Source organism: Rhinopithecus bieti, unplaced genomic scaffold (genome assembly GCF_001698545.2).
Source record: "Rhinopithecus bieti isolate Rb0 unplaced genomic scaffold, ASM169854v2 scaffold_22436, whole genome shotgun sequence".
Classification (NCBI taxonomy): Eukaryota; Metazoa; Chordata; class Mammalia; order Primates; family Cercopithecidae; genus Rhinopithecus; species Rhinopithecus bieti.
In genome coordinates, this window is record NW_016810644.1 from 936,841 (window position 1) to 955,859 (window position 19,019).

At 52.1% G+C, this 19,019-nt stretch overlaps 1 protein-coding gene across 4 annotated transcripts in view; it reads left to right on the forward strand.

Moving 5' to 3' along the window:
- The window catches only part of PPP1R12C (protein phosphatase 1 regulatory subunit 12C), a 30,992-nt gene that overhangs the window by 4,253 nt on the left and 7,720 nt on the right, over positions 1-19,019 (forward strand). For 2 of the 4 annotated variants that reach the window (XM_017892552.1, XM_017892553.1), the window contains exons 1-4: positions 1,692-1,912; positions 2,508-2,638; positions 2,719-2,837; positions 14,116-14,275. In XM_017892552.1, coding sequence (XP_017748041.1) covers positions 1,814-1,912; positions 2,508-2,638; positions 2,719-2,837; positions 14,116-14,275 — 509 coding nt within the window. In that variant the 5' untranslated portion in view covers positions 1,692-1,813. Of the gene's footprint in view, positions 1-1,691; positions 1,913-2,507; positions 2,639-2,718; positions 2,838-14,115; positions 14,276-19,019 lie in introns of those variants that run through there. The other 2 variants (XM_017892554.1, XM_017892555.1) reach the window with 1 other exon arrangement.

The window sequence follows — 19,019 nt, forward strand, 5'->3', positions numbered from 1 at the left end:
CCCCCCCCGGCCTGGCCGGGCTGTGGTGAGGGGGGCGTGTCCGTGTGGAAAACTCCCTTTGTGAGAATGGTTCGTCCTAGGTGTTCACCAGGTCGTGGCTGCCTCTACCCCCTTTCTCTTTCTCCATCCTTCTTTCCTTCAAGAGGCCCCAGTGCTATCTGGGACATATTCCTCCGCCCAGAGCGGGGTCCCTCTTCCCTAAGGCCCTGCTCTGGGCCTCTGGGTTTGTGTCCTTGGCAAGCCCAGGAGAGGCGCTCAGGCATCCCTGCCCCCTTCCTCGTCCACCATCCCATGCCCCTGGCTCTCCTGCACTTTCCCTATAGGGGTTCCTGGCTCTGCTCTTCAGACTGAGCCCTCTTCCCTGGATCCCCCAGAGGCCCCAGGCCACCTAGTTGGCCTGGACCCAGCGAGAGGTCGCCCCGGCCCAGTCCACCAGGCTGGCTTTCAGGTGGATTCTCCTCCCACTGTGGGGTGACTACTTGGCAAACTCACTCTTCGGGGTATCCCAGGAGGCCTGGAGTATTGGGGTGGGCTGGGGTTCAGAGAGGAGGGGATTCCCTTCTCAGGTTACGTGGCCAGCAAGCAAGGGAGCTGGGTGTGGGTCAGGTCTGGGTGTGGGGTGACCAGCTTATGCCGTTTGCCCAGAACAGCCTGGTTTTAGCGCTGAAACCCTAAGTCCTATGAAAACAAGGACGGGGTCACTGTCTCTGGGTGACTCTTGAGTCCCGGCCAGTTTCTCCACCTGGGGCTGTGTTTCTCCTACATCCTTCTTGAGGCAGGTCCCCAAGCATCAGCCCCCTGCTATGGCAGTTTCCGAGTTCTTAGGGTACCCCACGTGGGTTTATCAGCCACTTGGTGAGGCTGGTACACTCCCCTCATTCCTGCCCTCCAACTGCCTTAGTGGCTAGGGGGTTGGGGGCTAGAGTAGGAGGGGCTGGGAGCCAGGATTCTTAGGGCTGAACAGAGAAGAACTGGGGGCCTGGGCTCCTGGGTCTGAGGGAGGAGGGGCTGGAGCCGGGGCTCCTGGGTTTGAGGGAGGAGGGGCTGGGGGTCTGGACTCCTGGGTCTGAGGGAGGAGGGGCTGGGCCTGGACTCTTGGGTCTGAGGGAGGAGGGGCTGGAGCCCGGGCTCCTGGGTTTGAGGGAGGAGGGGCTGGGGGTCTGGACTCCTGGGTCTGTGGGAGGAGGGGCTGGGCCTGGACTCCTGGGTCTGAGGGAGGGGGTGCTGGGCCTGGACTCCTGGGTCTGAATGGGGAGAGGCTGGGGGCCTGGGCTTCTGCATCTGAGGACGGAAAGGCTGGGGCCTGGCCTCCTGGGTTGAGTGGGGGAGGGGATGGGCCTGGCCTCCTGGGTTAAATGGGGAGGGGCTGGGCCTGGACTTCGGAGTCCCTGGTGCCCAGGCCTCAGGCATCTTTCACAGGGATGCCTGTACTGGGCAGGTCCTTGAAAGGGAAAGGCCCATCGCTCTCCTTGCCCCCCTCCCCCATTGCCATGACAACTGGATGGAAATAAACGAGTCGAGTTCATCCCGTTCCCAGGGCACGTGCGGCCCCCTTCACAGCCCGAGTTTCCATGACCTCATGCTCTTGGCCCTCCTAGCTCCCTCCCCGCTTCTCCAGATGGGCAGCTTTGGAGAGGTGAGGGACTTAGGGGGTAATTTATCCCGTGGATCTAGGAGTTTAGCTTCACTCCTCCCTCAGCTCCAGTTCAGGTCCCAGGGCCCATCCAGTGTCCACAAGGCCTGGGGCAGGTTTCTCCCCCAACCCCCTGGACTTCGGCTTTTGTTCCCCCAGTTTTGGACTCCTAAGGGAAGAATGAGAAACATTGGCCCGTGTAAGTCCCTGGCTGCAGTGCCCCGTGCAGAGGAGGCCTCAGTGAACTGGAGTGTGACAGCCTGGGGCCCGGGCACACAGGTGTGCAGCTGTGTCACCCATCTGGGAGTCCTGCCCAGGCCCCTGAGTCTGTCCCGGCACAGGGCGTCCTTCCCCCACCCTGCACAGCCCTGGGCCCACGGCTTCGCTCCTGCACAGTGTCTGCTGGGGTGGTTTCCAGGCTCGACCCTTGGGAGGACCTGGCTGAGTTTACGGCAGGAGGGGCTGGGGGCCAGGACTCCTGGCTCTGAAGGAGGAGGGGCCGGAACCGCTTCCCTAGTCGGAGCGCTGGAAGCGCCACCTGCGGGTGGTGAGGGGGGTTTCTGTGTCTAACAAGTACCATGTGGGGTTCCCGCACCCGGATGAGAAGCCCCCTCCCTTCCCCGTTCACTTCCTGTTTGCAGGTAGCCAGGAGTCCTTTTGTGGTTTCCACTGAGCGCTGAAGGCTTGGCTGACCTGACTATTGATCAATCAGGGGTATCTTAAACAGCTGGAGGCCAGAGGCTGTTGGGGTCGTTTTCCCCACTGCCCTGGCACCGTGTCCCTGGATCTGTTTTCGTGGCTGCCTCTGGAGTCCTGCCTTGCTGGGACACCGTGGCTGGGGGAGGTGCGGCTGACGGCTGTTTCCCACCCCCAGGCCTGCATTGATGAGAACCTGGAGGTGGTGCGCTTCTTGGTAGAGCAAGGTGCCACCGTGAACCAGGCGGACAACGAGGGCTGGACGCCCCTGCACGTGGCCGCCTCCTGCGGCTACCTAGACATCGCCAGGTGAGGCAAGGGAAGGCTGGGCAGGACCTGGTCGCGGTGGGGGCCTGGACCCTCAGCCCTGACCAACCCCCACCCCCCAGGTACCTCCTGAGCCATGGGGCCAACATCGCCGCCGTCAACAGTGACGGGGACCTGCCCCTGGACCTGGCCGAGTCGGACCCTATGGAGGGGCTGCTGAAGGCGGAGATCGCCCGCCGAGGTGGGCTCTGGTGTGCTGTGTGTGGGGTGGGGGACACCTCCTCACCTATGGTCTCCAGGCTGAGAGCTTTAGAGGCGGCCTGGGCACCGAGGCTGACCCTGCTTGCTAGGATTGTTTTTCTGTGTGCCTCAGTTTTCTCACCTGTGAAATGGGGGCATGGAGGCCTGCCTCCAGGATTGCTTGGAGCCCAGCAGAGGCACAGGATAAGAACTCAAACCCCTACCAACTGGGATTGTGATTTCACTCCTGGAGTAGCTAAGGAGACTGAAATGCCAGGACGGGGTGGGTGGGTGGAGGGACTCACCCAGGAGTGCATTAGGTAGGATTGCTGGAGCCCTGCCACGGGTCTTTCTGGGAGGGGATGCGTTTACTCGGGGGGGAGTAGGGGCATGCTTGGGTTGTCAGGGACTGGTCTCCCTGTCCTCTGAGACTCATGGTACCCCAGGAGCCTTCATATGGGGTCCAGGAGTCCCTGAAACTGTGTCTGGCCAGGTTCATTTTTCTAGAGAAGGGCTGTTGCTTCTAGCAGGTGTGTGATGGCCACACAGGATCCCTGGGTCCCCAGTGTGGCTTCTAAAGTCCTGGGCTCACACCTCCCCGCTCTGCCTGTGACTGGCGACTCCAGGCATGTCCCTGCAGCTCGCTTCCCTGATTGCCTAAAACAGGACCACCGGCACCGCCGCATGGGGTGGTTGTCAGGGTCTGGCTGGGTTTGGGTGGAAGGGTGTGCGCATGGTTCCCTGCAGGTTCCGGGGGACCGTGTGGAAGGAAAGGAAGCCTCACGAGGAAACGAGATACCGGCAGCCTCCCAGACTTCTGACGTGGCTGTCCTTACAGGGCCGCTGGCCAGGCTGAAAAAGGATGGGATTCGGGGGGGTTTAGGGGACCACAAGAGCCACACAGGAGGAGTAGCTAGTGAGACACGTGACGGCGGAGATCTGAGGTTCGGGAGCCCTTCTTTGGTTGAAATGGGGAGTGGGTCAAATCAGCCCTGGACCTGGATTCTTTCTCCTCTCTCCCCCTAACTTTTTACTTTGGGAAAGCTTGAAATTTACAGAAAAGTTGGAACAATAGCATGTGACTACCCATATGACTTTCACTAAGTGTCACCAGTATTTGTGTGTGTTTTTTTTTAGACAGCTTTTTGAGATGTAATTCACATACCCTACAATTCACCCGAAGTGCACACTTCAGTGCTTTTTAGTATATTCACAGGGTTGGGCATTCGTGACCACATTGATCATAGAACATTTTCATCATCGCCCACCGAAACCCTGCAACCCCTTAGCCATCACCCCCAACCATGCACCCCGCCCTCATGCAGCCCTGTCTGCCTTCTGTCTCTGTAGATTTGCTGTTCTGTACGCGTCACATAGAGGGAATCATACGGTATAGAATCATGAGTTTTTAACTTTTTGATACATTTGTGTTCCCTCTTTCTGTCCCTCCCTTGCGATCTCTTCCCAGGTAAAGACATAAACACGTTTTTTCCTGTGCTTCCTCCTCCTCTTTTTTCCCTCCAAATCTCCCTTCCTTTCTTCCTTCCCATCCCTGCCTTTCCATTCCTGAGCGTTTTTTTTTTTTTTTTTTTTTTTTTTTGAAATGGAGTTTCACTTTTTGCCCAGGCTGGAGTGCAATGGCATGATGGCATGATTTCGGCTCACTGCAACCTCTGTCCCCCAGGTTCAAGCGATTCTCCTGCCTCAGCTTCTGGGTGGCTGAGATTACAGGCATGTGCCACCATGCCCAGCTAATTTTGCATTTTTAGTAGAGATGAGGTTTCACCATGTTGACCAGACTGGTCTGGAACTCCTGACCTCAGGCGATCTGCCGGCCTCGGCCTCCCAAAGTGCTGGGATTACAGGCGTGAGCCTGGCCATTTTGAGACTGTGTTGCAGACATTGTAAATCTTCCCCTGATGCACAGCAGGTATCTCCTGCCACAAGGAAAACCTCCTGCAGAACCACAGTAGGGATGCAACACTTTACCCCCTGCGTTGACCTTGATGCTACACTGTTACACGCTGTGTTAACTTCGATGCCCCTACACTATTACCCACTGCACTAACTTGATGCCACACTGTTACACACTGTGTTAACTCATGTCTACATATTACCCACTGCACTAACCTTGATGCCACAATGTTACACACGGTGTTAACTTCGTCTACACTGTTACCCACTGCACTAACTTGATGCCCACACTGTTACAGCGCTGTGTTAACTCGATGCTACACTGTTACCACACTGCACTAACCTTGATCCACACTGTTAACCTGTGTTAACTCGCTGCTACACTGTTACCTGCACTAACCTTCGATGCACACTGTTACACGCTGTGTTAACTTCGCATGCTACACTGTTACCACTGCACTAACACTTGGATGCCACCTGTTACACGCTGTGTTAACTTCGATGCTACACTTTCCACTGCATCTAACCTGTGATGCACACTGTTACATGCTGTGATTAACTTCGTGCTACACTGTTACCCACTGCACTAACCTTGATGCACACATATATACGCTGTGTTAACCTCCGATAGCACACATGTATCACTGCACTAATCTTGATGACACACTGTTTACACGCTGTGTTTAAACTTCGATGACTACACTGTAACCCCTGCACTAACCTTTGAGCAACACTGTTAACGCTGTGTTAAAACTTCGATGCTACACTATTACCCCTGGCAGCTAACCGTTGATGCTAAGCATGTGTTAACTCGAATGCTACACTATACCCACTGGCGGCACTAAGCCTTGATGCCAGGCCTGTTACCACGCTGTGTTAACTTCGATGGCTACACTATTAACCCACCTGCACGTAACCTTGATGCTACACTGTTAGGCAGGTGTTAACTTTGATGCTACACTATTACGCCACTGCACTAACCTTGATGGCACACTGTTAGCCGCTGTTTAACTCGATGCTAACTGTTACCACAATGGCATAACCTTGATTGTCTACAGCTGTTACATGCTGTGTTTAACTTCGATGCTACACTATTAGCCCACTGGGCACTAACCTTGATGCTTACACTGTTACATGGCTATGTTAACTTTGATGCTAACACTGTTGCCCAGCTGGCACTAACCCTTGATGGCCACACTGTTACACAGTGTTAACTCGATGCTAGCACTGTTACCCACTGCACTAACCTTGATGGCGCACTGTTACACAGTGTTAAACTCCAATGCTACACTGTTACGCCACTGCACTAACTTGATGCGCACACTGTTACACACTGTTGTTAACTTCGATTGCACACTGTTACTGCCACCGGCAACTAACCTTGATGCCACGTGTTAACACTGTGTTAAACTCGATGCTACACTGTTCCCACCGGCACTAACGCTTGATGCCACAGCTGTTACACACTGTGTTAAAGCTTCGATGCTACAGCTGTTACCCCACTGCACGTAACGCTTGATGGCTACACTGTTACACACTGTGTAAGTTGATGCTACACATCACGAGCAGGCTAACCTTGATGCAACACTGTTACACACCTGTGTTACACTCAATGCTACACTGTTACGCCACCTTCACTAACCTTGAGGACCACCTGTTAGCACACTGTGTTAAGCTTCAGATGCTACACTGTTACGCCACTGCACAAACGCTTGAATGCTACACTGTTTACACACTGTGTTAAGTTTGATGCTACACTATTACACACCACAGCACTAACCTTGATGCCACACTGTTACACACTGTGTTAACTTCGATGCTACACTGTTACCCACTGCACTAACCTTGATGCCACACTGTTACACACTGTGTTAACTTCGATGCTACACTGTTACCCACTGCACTAACCTTGATGCCACACTGTTGCCTGTGTTTCTCTTTGAGATTCTTTGTCGCCTCTCCTGCTCTGGTTCAGGGCCCAGCTAGGGATCCAGATCTGGGTGATTTAGGCTCCCTCTGTCTGAATCAGTCCTCCTCCTCCCTCGGACCTCAGGGAGGCCGGGAAAGGCCTCCAGGGGGTCCGTGAACTTTCTGACATTGTATTTTCCTGCAGAAATTGCTCATAACTTGCATCAGCTTCTCAGAGGGGGCCATGCTTTTTCCCTCCCATGGGGTGAGGAGAAGCCTGGAAGGGATACATTGGTGGGGGCTATTGGCTTGTAGGATCAGCTGGGAGCGAAGGCCACTGGTGCCACGGGAAAGACCCTCAGCTGCGCTGCTCAGGGTGGGGCTCTGCTGCCCCACATCACAAAGCCTCTGCCTGTGACACCTCGTGACACCCAGCTCCATACAGGAGCCTCAGAGGGGCTTCAGTGCGCAGGACCTGGGTCACAGGCTGCACCCCAGCTCTAAGGAAGGCGGAGGCTTTTGCGCACCCTGCAGGACATGCCAACATGATGCAGAATTCCCCGAGGTGCTGGCATCCAGACTGGTGCTGGCCATAGTGTGGCTCTGGCAGCCACTCACAGGCAGGGCTGGGATAGCAGACAGACCAGCCACAGGTGCGGCCATCCCCTTCGCTTTTCCCTGGCTTACTTGCTGTTTTCCTCTCTCTGGGTCTGGGGTTTAGTGAGAGCACGTGATCTGCTCAGCCAGTCAGCCGTGGCCTGGAACTACTGTTCCCTTCAACACCACGAAGGCCTCTGGCCCAATCGACTCAGGCTGAATCGGGCATGAGTCTTAGCAAGAACCAAAACCCATTCCGCCTGGCTCAGGCCAGAAAAGGCCATTCAAGGCCTGGAGCAGTGGTTCAGACCTGTAATCCCAGCACTTTGGGAGGCCAAGACAGGAGGATCTCTTGAGCCCAGGAGTTTGAGACTAGACTGGGAAACCTAGTGAGAACTCGTCTCTGTAAAACAAAACACATTAGCCAGGCGTGGGAATGCGCTTGTGCTCCCAGCTACTCAGTAGGCTGAGATGAGAAGACTGCTTGAACCTGGGAGGTGGAAGATGCAGTGAACCACTGCCACTCCAGCCTGGGGGACAGGCGAGACCCTGTCTCAACTGAAATAAAAAAGGCAGGTTATGTACCCATGTTCATAGCATCATTCACAATAGCGCAGAGGTAGGAGCAACCTAGCGCCCATCATTGAATGAATGGAAAATCAACATGCGGTGCATCCATGCAGTGGGATATGATTCAGTCTCAATCCCAACACTTTGGGAGGCTGAGGCGGGTGGATCACCTGAGGTCGGGAGTTGGAGACCACCCTGACCAACATGGAGAAACCCTGTCTCTACTAAAAATAGAAAATTAGCCGGGCATAGTGGCACATCCCTGTAATCTCAGCTACTCAGGAGGCTGAGGCAGGAGAATTGCTTGAACCCGGGAGGTGGAGACTGCGGTAAGCCAAGATTGCACCACTGTGCTCTAGCCTAGGCAACAGGAGGAAACTGTCTCAAAACAAAAAACAAAAAACAAAAAAACACAACATAGATGAATCTTGAGGATGTTTTGCTAAGTGAAAAGTGAAAATAAGCCAGTCACAGAAGGACAATTACTGTATGATTCCACATCTGTGAGGTATTCAGAATAGTCAAAATAATAGAGACAGGCAGTAGAATGGCTGTAGCCCGGAACTGGGAGGAGTGGGGAGAATAGGGAGTAGTTTAGTGGGTACACATTTTTTTTTTTTTTTAATGATTTTTGTATTTTTTGTAGAGATGGGGTTTCACCACATTGCCCAGGCTGGTCTGGAACTCTTGAGCTCAAGTGATCCACCCACCTTGGCCTCCCAAAGTGCTGGGATTACAGGTGTTAGCCATTGTCCCTGACCTAGGGTACACGATTTTAATTTTGCAAGATGAAAAAATTCTGGAGATTGGTTGCACAACAACCAATTGTGACTACTTCATGCCCCTGAACTGGGGTTAAGATGGTAAATTTTAGGCCGGGCGCGGTGGCTCACACCTGTAATCCCAGCACTTTGGGAGGCCGAGGTGGGCGGATCACCTGAGCTCAGGAGTTTGAGACCAGTCTGGCCAACATGGTGAAACCCCGTCTCTACTAATAATACAAAAGTTAGCCAGGCATAGTGGTGTGCACCTGTAGTCCCAGCTACTTGGGAGGCTGAGGCAGGAAAATCGCTTGAACCCGGGAGGTGGAGGTTGCATTGAGCTGAGATCCCACCACTGCACTCCAGCCTGGGCAACAGAGCAAGACTCCACGTCTCAAAAAAAAAAAAAAAAAAGAAGAAGAAGAAGAAGAAGATGGTAAATTTTTCGTATCATGTGTATTTTACCACATTTTTTCCCCCCGAGATGGAGTTTCATTCTTGTTGCCCAGGCTGGAGTGCAGTGGCATGGTCTTGGCTCGCTGCAACCTCTGCCTTCCAGGTTCCAGTGAATCTCCTGCCTCAGCCTTCCAAGAAACTGGGATTACAGGCACCCGCCACCACGACCAGCTAATTTTTGTATTTTTAGTAGAGATGGGGTTTCACCATGTTGGCCAGTTTGGTTTTGAACTCCCGACCTCAGGTGATCCTCCCGCCTTGGCCTCCCAAAGTGCTGGGATTACAGGCATGAGCCACCATGCCTGGTCATATATATATACGTATATATTTTTTTTTAAGGCAATCTATGGCCTTATGTAGCTGAAGTCCATGAGTTCTATGGACTTCAGGCATAGTTTGATCCAGGGGCACAAGTGAAGTCCAGAACATCTCTCCGTCACTATGCTGCACTCCGTGCTGGCTTCACTCTTAGGCAGGTTCTCTCCATAAGGCAATCAGTGTGGGTCCTAACTGCAGGCCCATATCACAGCCAAAACACAGCATCCCTTTCCCAGTGCGTGATGCTCACGGGGCCACCTCGGTCAGATGACAGCTCCTGAGCCCACCAGTGTTGCAAAGGTGACAGGAAGTCCTGGTGATGTGCCCACCCGGGAGCCAGGCTATGGGCCCAGTCACATTGAAACCATGTGGGGCAAAGTGTGGGTGAGGAAAGTCAAGATGAGGTCACAGGGGAAGGGAGAATGGATTTTTGTAGGCCCAAGCGGCAGCTGTGCTGCAGGGACACACAGAGCACCATGTCCTACGCAAAAGGGACTGTCCCTGGCCACTTTGCACAGGGGCATGGAACTGGCAGGAATGAGACATGTTTTTGAAGCATTTGAAGCCAACTCACTTGGAATCCCAACATCCGAGTCAGCTGGAAGAGGGGGCGCTACACTTGGAGGCAGGCGGAACTGACCATTGGTTAGCTCCAAGTGCTGACAAGGGCGGACATGGGAGCTGATTTCTGCCTGGTGGGAAAGGCGATGATTACAGCTACTTTGGGAACTGGTTGATCGGCATCGATGATAGCCGAAGACCCCATCTTTGCCTTGTTCTAGCAGTTCCACTCCTGGGCAACCTGAGAGAGGCCTCCCCGCCCATGGACAAAAGTTCATCATAGTATTGTGTGCAGTAGTAAGAGGTTGGAGCCCACACTAAAGAGAGAATGGATCAATCACTAAACTAAATGAGTGATCTAAGCAGGGGTCAGCAAACTTTCTCTATAAAGGGTAGACAGTGAATGTTTGAGGTGTTGCAGGACACACCGTCCCTGGCACCACTGTTCCACCAGTGCTGTGGAGGGACACTGCCAGGGACGGTGTATGAGTGAATGGGAGTGACTGTGTCCCGTTCCACTTTTATTGACAAAAATTGCCTTTCAGAATAGGCAAATCCATGGAGACAGACAGATTGCTGGGTGCAAGGGGCTGGGGGGAGGGAGGTCTGAGAAGTGACTTTTTTTTTAAAGACAGGATCTCATTCTGCCTCCCAGGCTGGATTGCAGTGGAGTGATAATGGCTTACTGCAGCCTTGACCTCCTGGGCCCAAGTGATCCTCCCACCTCAGCCTCCCAAGTAGCTGAGACCATAGGTGTGCACCACCACGCCCAGCTAATTTTATTTTTCTAGAGACAGGGTCTCCCTGTGTTGCCCAGGCTGTTCTCAGACTAGTGGGCTCAAGTGATCTCCCATCTTGGCCTCCCAAAGTGCTGGGATTACAGGCATGAGCCGTGGTGCCTGGCTGGGAGTGACTTCTTGGATATAGTATTCGTCAGGGATCATGAAAAAGCTCAGGAAGTAGATAGTGGTGATGGTTGCACAATATTGGAGGTATCCTAAATGTCACTGAATTGTACACTTTAAAACAGGGAAGTTGATAAATTTTATGTTGTCTATTTTACCACCGCCACCACAGGAAAAGATAAAACACAACAGGTGGTCAGCACCCACAAGCTATACCTTGCTGACCCTGGTCAAGGGCTCTGTCTACAGCCACAGACAGATCTCAGCAATATGTTGAGCACAAAAAGCAAATCGCAGAGGATGTGCAGCAGACATGCAGAGGGCGCTGACCGTGATTGAGTAAAAAGCCAGTCACCCCCCCCCCATCCCTGAATTGAGACCCATTCGGCTATAATAGGATTGAACCATTGGCGACTCCTTTACAGAAATGACACAGCCAGGCTCGGTGGCTCACGCCTATAATCCCAGCACTTTGGGAGGCCGAGGCAGGAGGATCCCTTGAGCCTGGGAAGTTGAGGCTTCAGTGAGCCATAATTGCACCACTGCACTCCAGCCTGGTTGACAGTGTGAGATCCTGTTTCCAAAAAAAAGGGGGGATCAGATGCGGTGGCTCACGCCTGTAATCCCAGCACTTTGGGAGGCCGAGGTGGGCGGATCACGAAATCAGGAGTTCTTCAAGACCAACGTGGTGAACCTCCATCTCTACTAAAAATACAAAAATAAATTAGCTGGGCGTGGTGGCGGTGCCTGTAGTCCCAGCTACTCAAGACACTGAGGCAGGAGAATCGCTTGAACCCAGGAGGCAGAAGCTGCAGTGAGTCAAGATGGTGCCACTGCACTCCAGCCGGGGGCGGGGGACAGAGAGACTCCGCCTCAAAACAAAACAACACAAGAAAGAGCTGCTTAAGGGCAGGAGCTTGCGACCAGCCTGGCCAAAATCAGGAGACCCCTACCTCCCTCATCTCTATAAAAAATAAAAGTAACTGCCGGGCGTGGTGGCTCACGCCTGTAATCTCAGCACTTTGGGAGGCCGAGACGGGCGGATCACGAGGTCAGGAGATCGAGACCATCCTGGCTAACACGGTGAAACCCCGTCTCTACTAAAATACAAAAAAAAAAACTAGCCGGGCGAGATGGCGGGTGCCTGTAGTCCCAGCTACTCAGGAGGCTGAGGCAGGAGAATGGCGTAAACCCGGGAGGCGGAGCTTGCAGTGAGCTGAGGTCCAGCCACTGCACTCCAGCCTGGGCAACAGAGCGAGACTCCGTCTAAAAAAAAAATAAATAAATAAAATAAAAATAACTGGCCAGGCGTAGTGGCATGTGCCTGTAGTTCTAGCTACTTGGGAGGCTAAAGTGGGAGGATGTCTTGAACCCAGCAGATCGAGGCTGCAGTGAGCTGTGATTACGCCACTGCACTCCACCCTGGGTGACAGAGTGAGGCCCTGACTGTTTAAAAAAAAAATGTTTGGCCAGACACAGTGGCTCACGCTATGATCCCAGCACTTCAGGAGGCCGAAGTCAGAGAATTGGTTGAGCCCAGGAGATTGAGACCAGCCTGGGCAACATATTGAGACTCCATCTCTATTTATTCTTTGGAAAAAAAAAAAAAAAAGACTGGATATAGGGGCTCACGCCTGTAATCCTAGCACTTTGGGAGACTGAGGCAGGTGGATCACCTGAGGTCAGGAGTTTGAGACCAGCCTGACCGACATGATGAAACGCTGTTTCTGCTAGAAATACAAAAATTAGCTGGGCATGGTGGCAGGCGCCTGTAATCCCAGCTACTTGGGAAGCTGAGGCAGGAGAATCACTTAAACTCGGTAGGCAGAGGTTGCAGTGAGACCCTGTCTCCAAAAAAAAGAGAGAGTTTATAGCATGCAAAAGAATAAGTATCCTCAGAGGCTGTCAGTAGATAGGATTTCAGCCTCAACAAGGGTACCTGTTTTGATCCAAAATCAACTTATATTTAATTTTAGGTCATTACTTGCCTTTTACGTCTATAATACAGTACAACAATTGGATTACATGAACTTGACTAGTTGGGAAGCGTGCTTTTCCCAGATTGCTATAGGTGGTCGCATGTTTGCAAACGGGTGGAACACCTGGGTAGGAAAGGAGCTGTTGCACTAATGGCACAAGTTCTTCATTTAGTGGCTTTTTGCTTGGTTTATTCTCCTCATGAGAAAAGTGGTAATGGTGATAAAATGTATGAAGATGCTGGATTAAGATTATATTGGGGGGCGGCACAACAGCTGATGCCTGTAATCCCAACACTTTGGGAGACCAAGGCGGGCAGATCACCTGAGGTCAGGAGTTCGAGACCAGCCTGCCCAATGTGTTGAAACCTTGTCTCTTCTAAAAATACCAAAATTAGCTCAGCATGGTGATTTATGCCTGTAATCCCAGTTACTTGGGAGGCTGAGGCAGGAGGATGTCTTGAATCTCAGAGGTGGAAGTTGCAGTGAGATTGTGCCACTGCACTCCAGCCTGAGTGACAGAGTAAGACACTGGCTCCAAAAAAAAAAAAAAAAAAAAATTATATTGGGGATGACAGGAAAAGTTAGATGTAATTGAGCACTGGATTTGCTCAGTAAACTTCAGGTTTTTATATATATATGTTATGTATATAGGAAATATATGTATAGTGTGTATATATATAGGAGATTGTGTGTGTGTGTGTGTGTATATATATATTTTTTTTTTAGAGTCTTGCTGTGTCGCCCAGGCTGGAGTGCAGTGGTGTGATCTTGGCTCACTGCAACCTCTGACTCCTGGGTTCAGGCGATTCTCCTGCCTCAGCCTCCCAAGTAGCTGCGACTACAGGCGCCCTCCACCACACCTGGCTACATTTTTTTCTTTTTTGTAATTTTAGTAGAGATGGGGTTTCACTATGTTGGCCAGGCTGGTCTTGAAGTTCTGAGCTCGTGATCCACCTGCCTCGGCCTGTTAAAGTTGCTGGGATGACAGGTGTGAGCCACTGCACCCGGCCATGGTTTTATATTAAAAATAATAAAAGTAAGGTGAATTTCTGGTTGAAATGGGGAAAGGCCTGTGATCTCGATTTTCCCAGTGCTTAGCGCTGACTCAGAGACCCTGAGTGGGACACACGGCTGCATGGAGCACAGTCGGGAAACAACTGGGCTAGTCTAGGGCTCCCCCGTCTCAGAGGGGAGCAGCGGGGAGAGCTCTGGGCACGTCACAGGGCCGAACCCTGGCCAGCCCAGTGCATAACCCTCGGTATTCCAGGTCATGGGATGTGAGTCCTACCTCGTGCCTCTTATCCTCCTAGGTGTGGACGTGGAGGCAGCCAAGCGGGCGGAGGAGGAATTGCTACTTCATGACACAAGGTGCTGGCTGAATGGGGGCGCCATGCCAGAGGCCCGGCACCCCCGCACAGGTGCCTCTGCCCTGCACGTGGCTGCTGCCAAGGGCTACATTGAGGTGATGAGGTGAGTTGGGCCGGTGTGTTCCGTCTTGCTGTCTTGCACCTTCCTGTGAATCCTGTCCTTTCCCTTTCTTTTTAAATGTATGTACCGAAGACTGTGCATTTCCCTCTAAATAACAGCCTTTAGCTGTACCCACAAGTTTTGATGTGCGGTCTTTTTTTAATTGTCATTCCGTGTAAAATATTTCCCAAGTTTTAATCTTTTATTATTTATTTATTTTGAGACAGGGTCTTGCTATATCGCCCAGGCTGGAGTGCAGTGGCGCAATCGTGGCTCACTGCAGCCTCAAACTCCCCAGACTCAGGTGATCCTCCTACCTCAGCCTCCTGAATAGTGGGGACTATAGGCGCGCACCACCATGCCCCGCTAGTTTTTGTAGAGACAGGGTTTCACCATGTTGTCCAGGCTTGTCTCAAACTCCTGGGCTCAAGTGATCTACCTACCTCAGCCTCCCAAAGTGCTGGATTTACAGGTGTGAGCCACTGTGCTTGGCCTAATTTCAAAATACATAGGACTTCTCTATTCATCATTTTGTTACTGTTTTCCTGGCTTAATTGCATTGTGGTCAGAGAATGGGTTCTATATGATTCTGGCTTTTGAAATGTATTGTTTTGCCTCATATACCCCAGTATATGTAAGTTGGAAAAGAATGGAGTCGTCCAGTCCAGTGTTCTCTGTCAGTTACTAGGTCACCTTGTAATCCTGCTGTTTTATTGGTAGTGCTGCTTTATCTGCAGTGATATTCCCCCACGGCTTATTCTGTCGGTTACTATGAGAGGTGCATTTACATTCTTGCTATGGTTATGGACTTTGTTTCTTCTTATAGTTCTGTCAGTTACAATTTGTATATATTTTAAGACTAGATTATTTGGTACATATATAGTTTTTTTTTTGTTTGTTTGTTTTTTGTTTTTTTTTGAGACGGAGTCTCGCTTTGTCACCTAGGCTGGAGTGCGGTGGCCGGATCTCAGCTCACTGCAAGCTCCGCCTCCCGGGTTCACGCCATTCTCCTGCCTCAGCCTCCCGAGTAGCTGGGACTACAGGCGCCCGCCACCTCGCCCGGCTAGTTTCTTGTATTTTTTTAGTAGAGACGGGGTTTCACTGTGTTAGCCAGGATGGTCTCGATCTCCTGACCTCATGATCCGCCCGCCTCGGCCTCCCAAAGCGCTGGGATTACAGGCTTGAGCCACCGCGCCCGGCCTATTTTTGTTTTTGAGATGGAGTCTGGCTGTCTGTCACCTAGGTTGGAGTGCAGTGGTGTGATCATAGCTCACTGCAACCTCTGCCTCTTGGGTTCAAGCAGTTCTCTTGCCTCAGCCTCCCCAGTAGCTGTGACTGTGAGAGTAAGCCACCACACTTGGCTCACTTTCGTATTTTCAGTAGAGATGGGGTTTCTCCATGTTGGCTAGGTTGGTCTTGAACTCCTGACCTCAGGTGATCTGCCTGCCTCAGCCTCCCAAAGTGCTGGGGTTACAGGCGTGAGCCACTGCACCCAACCAAGGTGCATGTAGAGTTTAAATTGTTATGGTGCATATTCCCTTTCTGTCATCCTCACCTCAGTCTTGGGTCTTATTTTGTTCCTATTTGGATGCCTTTCCCATTTCTATTAAAGTTGTTGGTTCCAGTTCTCATCCTCAGGCTCCTCATTCTTTTTTCAGTTCCCTCTTCTCTCTTTCATGACTTATACTTTATTATTTAGTATAAAAATGAAGTTAACATGAATTCCTCCCTCTCTCTGCTCACCTCTACGTTGACAGTTTTTAGTCAGGTTTTCTCAGTGAGGTACATAAGATGACTTGAACAGCTCCAGACCACTGTCCCTTCTGCTTAGCACCTGCTGCTGAAGTAGAGCTCCTGGACCTCCGTATCTGGCCCAAGTCCCAGCTCTGTTGCTGACTGGGTACATCCCTGAGCTGATCCTTTCGACAAGGGGGACTGGAAACTGAATGGTTGGGCCTGGTGATGTGCCCAGGCCTACAGGCCATGTCGTTTTCCTCCCATGGCTTCCACCCCTGAATCCTGGAGGCGGCTGCATCTCCTCCACTGCATCTGCATCCCAGCCAGCAGGAAGAGAGGGGGCAAAGGAGCAAACACCCATTCCTTTCCAGAGAGCAGTCTGCAAGTGCCATGCACCACTTAATGCTAACACCCCATTTGCCAGACCCTAGTCACATGACCACTCCTCGCTGCAAGGGACCGTTGGAGATTTGTCTTCAGCTGGGTGGCCTGTGTCCGGCCAGGTGACCTGTGTCCGGCCGGGGGGCCTGTGTGGGTACTGTTAGTAAAGTGAGAGGTAGAGTCCATATTCGTGGGCAACCTCATTCATTCTCTGCCATAGAACTGAAGCACTTTGGACTTAGAAATATTCACTGACTGTAATTTCATTACTGCTCCTTTGTAAGGGTACATGTTTACACTCAGATCTATTGACTACATTTATTTATTTATTTATTTATTTATTTATTTATTTAGAGATGGAGTCTCGCTCTGTCACCCAGGCTGGAGTGCAGTGGCACGATCTCCACTCACTGCAAGCTCCGCCTCTCAGGTTCACGCCATTCTCCTGCCTCAGCCTCCCGAGTAGCTGGGACTACAGGCGCCCGCCACCACGCCCGGCTAATTTTTTTGTATTTTAGTAGAGACGGGGTTTCACCGTGTTAGCCAGGATGGTCTCGATCTCCTGACCTTGTGATCTGCCCACCTCGGCCTCCCAAAGTGCTGGGATTACAGGCGTGAGCCACCGAGCACGGCCATTTATTTTATTTTATTTTGAGACGGAGTTTCACTCTGTCATGCATGTTGGAGTGCAATGGCTCGATCTCAGCTCACTGCAACCTCTGCCCCCTGGGTTCAAGCACTTCTCCTGCCTCAACCTCCTGAATAGCTGTGATTACAGGTGTGTGCCACCCTGCCAGGCTAATTTTTTGTTTGTAGTAGAAACAGGTTTTGCCAAGTTGGCCAAGATGGTCTTGAACTCCTGACCTCAAGTGATCCTCCCACCTCAGCCTCCGAAAGTACTGGAATTACAGGCATGAGCCACTGCGCCCAGCCTGACTGCATTTTTAAAAGAATGTAACCAGCATTCTCATCAAAGATCTGTTGCAGGCTGGGCATGGTGGCTCACGCCTGTAATCCCAGCACTTTAGGAGGTTGATGCAGGCAGATCATGAGGTCAGGAGTTCAAGATCAGCCTGGCTAACACAGTGAAACCCCGTCTCTATTAAAAATACAAAAAATTAGCTGGGCATGGTGGTGGGCGCCTATAGTCCCAGCTACTTGGAAGGCTGAGGCAGGAGAACGGCATGAACCCCGGAGGCAGAGATTGCAGTGAGTGGAGATCGTGCCACTGCACTACAGCCTGGGCAACAGTGTGAGACGCTGTCTCAAAACAAAACAAAAACATTTGTTGCAGAGTGCAGGTATATGTTTGTTTGATGATACTGATTCGGTGCTTATTTTCTGAACCCCTGCTGTGTGCCAGGCAGTCTGTTAGTTGCCAAGGAACTGGGTAAACAAGAAAGATCTGGGCCTATGTGCGGCTCATACCTCGTGGGGAGACAGACATTTTGGACTGATCGCTCTTTGCTGCGGGGCTGTCCTGTGCATCACAGGATGTGGGGCAGCCTCTCTGGCCTCTGCCTATGGGACGTCGGGAGCATCCCTGGTTGTGAGAACTAAAAATGTCTCTGGACGTGGCCAAATGTCCCCTGGGGGGCGCATTGTCCCAGTTGAGAACTGCTGGCTTAAGATATAAACAGGGTGATGGGAGAAGACAAGTGTGATGAGGAGGGGCTTTGGGGTCAGGAGACATGGGGGTGAAGGGGTGGTGACTGCCAAAAAGGGGCTCAGCGTGAGATGCTGCAGGGCACAGAACACTCTCCGACTGAGAGCAGCAAGTGCAAAGGCCTGTGGCGGGCGGGCGCTTGGGGAAATAGCGGGGGGCCCAGCACAGCTGGGTGAGCTCTGGGCAAAGCGTGGGAAAGGTGAGGGGCGAGGTGGATGGGGCCAGATAGAGGGACTTGTGCTTATAAGGCTTCTTTGTAGAATAACCCAGGCTGTCCATCTGTTCCCACTTTGCGAAGCTCTTCCTCATTGACACAGAAACTCATTCCAGTTCTCCAAAAATAGACACGTCCTGCCCTAAGCTGAGCTTGGAGAGTGCCCATGGACTTGGAACCCTGCCTTTGCTCTCAAATTGAATGGTTTCAGGTGGTTATTGTTTTCTGGCAGAAAATTGTCTTGAGTGAGGATTTCTCAACCTGGCCGCTAGCCACATTTTGGGGCAGATCATTCTCCTTATGGGGCTGCTGCTGAGCGCTGCTGGGTGTGGAGCCGCCTCCCTGGCCTCCACCCAGCCGATGCCACTAACCCCTGCCCCAGGTTATGACAACAAAGATGTCTGCAGACCTGCCGGGTCTCCCCTGGGGGACAGCATTGCCCTGGTTGGGAGTCACTGCTTTAAGCCAGCCCAGGTCCTAGAACACTACTGCTCTGAGACAGCCCTTTGGGGTCCAATCCTTCTGACAGGCGTGGGGGCTGGCACAGGGTCCTGCACCTGCATCCTCTGGGGCTGCCTCCTTACACCCCACTGCCGTCACCTTGGAATCCCACAGCCAGGGTGACCCCCTGCCGGCACCAGGAGCAGGTTCCAGAGGCCACCTGCAGGGCCAGGGTTTAACATGTAGCTGCTGGTCCAGGGGGAGGGACAAGGCCTGGTGCAGAGGGGCCTCTTGTGGCCAGGGATGCT